Raw genomic sequence first — 5,071 nt, 5'->3', positions numbered from 1 at the left:
TGTTCCCCTAAATCTGTAACTTGTATCAACTTCTTGACAGTAACAAGATAGACTCTGCTTATTAAAAGCCTTGTTTTTTGCCGATGAGCCACAGCCATTCCAGAGCAACCCCAGCAAATATGCAACCTAATAGACATAACACAAGAATATTTCCCAAGGCATTTTGCTCAGGTCCCTACAAAAACAACATCCCAATTACATTTTATTAGGAGCCAATGCGAAATTTTAGCTTCACTGCACAATTATGACAGAGCATGAAGTGAACTAACCTTGTAACCTTTGGGTGCTACTGTAAGGACACACACAGCTAGATAACCATTTGTGAGTCCCAAGAAGGAGGTGAGCATGATCATCCATCCCTGATCTGCATATTTTGCAGTGAAGTAGAACGCTGGAACTAGTAAGAAACGAGCAAGAATTGCAATCATAAGGCCCTTTCTTGATTCCAATTTCAGGCATTCCACAAGTGGAATGTATCTTGATATTAGATCCCACACATTGTATGAAGCGATTAGAACAAGTGGGTACCTGAAAGATCACCAGCTATGGCTTTTAGTCCTTTTTCAGTTCTTAATCAAATCAAGAATATATCACAACAAAAATATACGCTGATGTGGTTAACAATTGCAGTTTCAGTGAAAATGGAAACTGCTTCTGCAGTTAACATTGCTGCTTGGATAGAGACAATTCAACATTTTATGACAAAAAATTTTAGATATTGAGGCAACTTCATCACATTGCTGCATTTATAAGCATAGAAGAGCAAGTATTAAACATAATGATAAACCTCAAATATAATATGATTATGGATAATTGACTGTAGTGAAATTTTGTAACTCTTATAGGGCATTAGGTAAAAGTTTGATAGGGGATTTGAGGTAGGCATGCAATCAAAAGACATGAAGAGACAGAAAGAAAACTTTTTTTCGATGCTTACTTCATTTAAAATCTACAAAAATAAAGTATACTCATCCAACAATTATGTGAAACTAAATAATTACTGTCAAGTAAACAAAAAGAGGTTGTTTTGCCATAGAAGACCACTTACCAAGTGTCGCCTAACTGATGATGTCCAGTATTTTCATATAAGAAACCAGGAAAAATGGACAATGTCAGCACATATATCAGAAACAGGTCAAGTGCATAATCTATATTCTGGAAGAATAGTTGCTTAACGCTCAATCGTTGCTGTTGCAAACCTTCATCTTCAGCCTGCAGGTATTCCAAAAGCTATTGTAGTGGCTTTCTATAAAATTCCTTATCATTCTGTATATAAGATAACAAGAAAGTTCACAAGAAGTGCAAACAACCTGGCCTACTTTTGTTTGGATTCCAGCAGCTGCAAGGTCAGATGAAACTGTTTTCGATCCTTCTAAGGCAGCCTTGGAGCGGAAGTACTTCACTATTGGCAGTTTAGGGAAGAGAAATGCATATAGCAGAATGCATAGAAACTCAAAGAAGGTGCATATTGCTAGAAATAACACTGCAAAAATGACAAAAAGATATTTATATAGCATCTGGAAAATTTATAATGACTATAAATTTTATTTAGTAGAATGTAGTATCAAATTTGACCTCTCTTATATGGAAACTTATGTGCAATAGTTTTGCTTGAACTTGCTTGCTAGTAAATTTAACACACAGAGTTTAAAACATATGATGAACATTTCAGTTGTTCAAAAGCTAATTTTTATGGACTGCTAAAAGCAAAATGCAAAACTAATCATAGAATAATGAAAAATGAGTACAAACTGACAATTTGTCCACTAATATAAAAAAAAAAAAAAATCACGTACTAACTCCATTTCGAAGACCATTTTGATATTTTTCAAAGGCTGCCACTGTTATTAGCCTCAATGCTGAGGTTAGAGCTCCTGATGCGGCCAAACCAGCTAGAAAAGACTGCAGAATAGAAAATCAAAGTGTACTATGATAGAAATTTCTCTTGAAAATGTATTTAGGAACGGTTTGAAAAAGAACATTCAAAAAACTGAGACAAGAATATCAACCTGCATGAATTCAGGACACATGAAGGATAAGTCACCAACCATTCCACCCTGAACATCAATGCCATGTGCCATTCAATTTAACCAATTTAATAAAACTAAACTAAAAGTAAATATCTAATTACATTCAGAGCCAATAGTTACAAATCCAACAAGGTTGAGGATTGTTTTGATCTGTGACTTGTATCAATCTTACAGTATTAAAAGCTTTGGTTACCAATGAGCCACAGCCAGTCAAGAGCAATTTCAGCAAATATGCCACCTAATAGACAGAACACTAGTATATTCCCCAATGCATTTTGCTCAGGTCCCTACAAAACCAGCATTCCAATTACATTTTATTGGAGGCAATTGAAACACTAGTATAAGAATAGTTTCTTATTGCTCAACGTTCTTTGCACAGCTTCACTACGTCTACAAGAATTCCAAAACCTATTATTGCTTTGTATCTGAAAACTTCTTCAAACATTGAGTACATAATTAAATAAACTTCATGAAAATGGAAAATACTTGATCTGGTTTTGTTTCGATTCCAGCAGCTGCGAGATCACCTGAAACTGTTTTTGATCCTTCTGAGGCGCTTTGGCACGGAAATACTTCACATTGGCAGTTTAGGGAAGGAATATGCATATAGCAGAATGCATAGAAACAAGAATGTGCATATTCCTAGAATAACACTCCAAAACGATGAATAAGAAATTAGGGGTCTCTTAGATACACAAATACAGAAGTGGCTTGTCATAAACTTGTTTACTAGTAAAATTAGTACTCACAGCGTAAGTGTAAGTAACCCATCTAATCCACATTTCACTTCTGCACTATATATATTCAACCGATGACTAGTATAGAATGTGAAGAAACTGAGTTTTGTGTACTGGTAACCGGAAAAAAAAAAAAGCTACATACTAAATCATTGCGAAGATTTCAAATGCTGCCACTGTTACTAGCTCAAAGCAGAGGTTAAAGCTCCTGAAGCAGCCATGCCAGCTAAGTAGGACTGTAAAACAGAAAAATCTCTTACACAATGGCAGCTCTTTTCACAATCAGGCAGAAAAAACAGTTTTCGACAATTTTAACACTTTATCAAACTCGAATTCCTCCTCTTACACCAATGGCACTTCCTCCTCCTCCTCAAACCCACAACATCCCTCTTATATGGCACAACCTATAGACAAATTTCATTACACAAACACATCCAAAATATACTAAACATCGTAATTATAATTAATCATTTACAGCCTGCAATGTCCAACTGGCTGGTCAATGTTTTTGGGACCGAAAACACCGTCTGCTAACTGTTGCTGGCTCGGCACCAATTTTCACAGCCACAAGAAGTACCTGCATTGTCAGAATGTGTACTAGAATAATTGTAGAAACCGCCATTAATCCATTGGGTAACGCTCTAGTGAACTCCGTGTCACTGTCGCTATCACTATTATCAGAATTCTCTCCATCTCCATCTTCAAATCTTTCGCTCTTTCGCTTCTCTACTTCTTTTTTTAACACATTCTTATCAATTCCAACTGTAATCCCCTCGCTTTAGTTTCATTTTCTTCACGGCTTCATCCAACGCCTCAGATTCACCGATCACTCGCTTCTTTTTCTTCAATTTCTTAAATTTTTGTGACCTAATTAACGGATTGCGTTGAACCTTGAAGATTTTCTTGCCTTTCCTCTGGAGTTTCAGCGACTCCGGCACTTTCTGCCGGTGCTGACGGTGGCGACCTTGGAGATGATGAAACTTCACAGAGTTTTTATCGTCCTTACTCGTCGATTGCACCTCCATTGCCTGCCATCAATTCTCTTACACCGTAGATGGTCCGCAGAGCTCCCGCCTCTTCTTCTTCTGCATTTTGAAAATTTGCCGGAAAGTAGTGGAATTTTCCGGAAAGTAAAATTTTCTCGAGAATTAGGTCGGTGATGAGAAGTTGGGTTTTTATTGAGAGGGCGGGGAGGCGTTTGGGAAGTATTTATTTTTTGGACCAGAACTGAAAGGAGTTGGTGTACTTGAGTAGAATGAAGCGAAGCGATAGTGGCATACTCCGTCTTATTGACGAGATTGAGTCCAATTTGTCTCGAATTGTTCATGTCGGTGGCAATGAAGATCCAGCAATCGCCACGATTTCGAGGACTGTTTGGTTGTGGCCTTCTGGAAATAAGATGCGTTTTACTATGTTTCTGTTTTGATATATTTATATCAGACAACTTTTTGCAGGAACATAATTATTTTATTTTTATGTTTTCTGACTAATCTTTTTGAATCCTATATGCCAAATTGGAATATGATTTTGATACACGAAATTTGGTTAAATGTTTTAGTTATATTTGGCAGGAGATACTCAGTCCCTTGAAATCTGGCATTAATTTTTTGATAGGATTAAATATTTGGCATATTGTTTCTCTCTGGTGTGCATATTTATTTGTTGGGTTATAGAGATGAAATCATTTACAGGGTTCAAGATTCATTACATTTTGCTAATTACATAAGCTTTTTGATCCTGGATATATATGATTTATCTGCATTTATTTTTTGCACTAAAATCTGGACTATGCCAGATATGCATAATCAAAAACTCTTGAAATATTATTTTCAAGTAACCATTTAATATGTAAGAGATAAGATGTGAACCCAGTGTAAACAATGGAGAATCACGTGGTGCATAAATCTTCTAGTCATTTAAATTTGACACAAGGACAATTGTTTTAATGTTGTGAAAGGATCTTAAATCTTCTTGATGCAAAAAGTGGTGCCAGATTTTTTAAGCCTCTGCCTATCTCCTTTTTCTCGAGAACCTAATCAAACTGTGCAGAAAAGCCTTCGCACATCCAGGGCCCATTCATCTCTGCTCCAATTCTGTATTATACATGGATAACACTATAGTGGCCCAGTTTGAGTGACTATCCAAGGGCAAAGCTGCAGCCAGTGGTGAATGGTGATAGACTGTCTGGATCATAATGACTTGTCTGAAAGAATTAAATAAACACAAATGGTTACACGATCATAGATGTTAGACAAAATGCTGCAATTTATTTTGTGTTCCCCATGCCATGGCAATACAGAAATT

The 5,071-nt window shown here is 36.4% G+C and overlaps 1 protein-coding gene across 1 annotated transcript; it reads right to left on the bottom strand.

Annotated features, from left to right (window-relative positions):
• Positions 1-9: 9 nt before the first annotated feature.
• LOC116129959 (equilibrative nucleotide transporter 3-like) lies at positions 10-2,081 on the bottom strand. Its single transcript, XM_031415704.1, has 6 exons — positions 2,010-2,081; positions 1,797-1,902; positions 1,311-1,483; positions 1,049-1,212; positions 270-528; positions 10-175 (listed from the first exon to the last, which is right to left on the bottom strand). Exons 1-6 carry the CDS (start codon positions 2,079-2,081, stop codon positions 62-64), a joined length of 888 nt encoding a protein of 295 aa, XP_031271564.1. The 3' UTR covers positions 10-61.
• Between the last annotated feature and the right edge of the window lie 2,990 nt (positions 2,082-5,071).

This window comes from Pistacia vera, unplaced genomic scaffold, assembly GCF_008641045.1.
Source record: "Pistacia vera cultivar Batoury unplaced genomic scaffold, PisVer_v2 Contig215, whole genome shotgun sequence".
Classification (NCBI taxonomy): Eukaryota; Viridiplantae; Streptophyta; class Magnoliopsida; order Sapindales; family Anacardiaceae; genus Pistacia; species Pistacia vera.
This window is presented reverse-complemented; position numbering and strand designations above follow the sequence as displayed.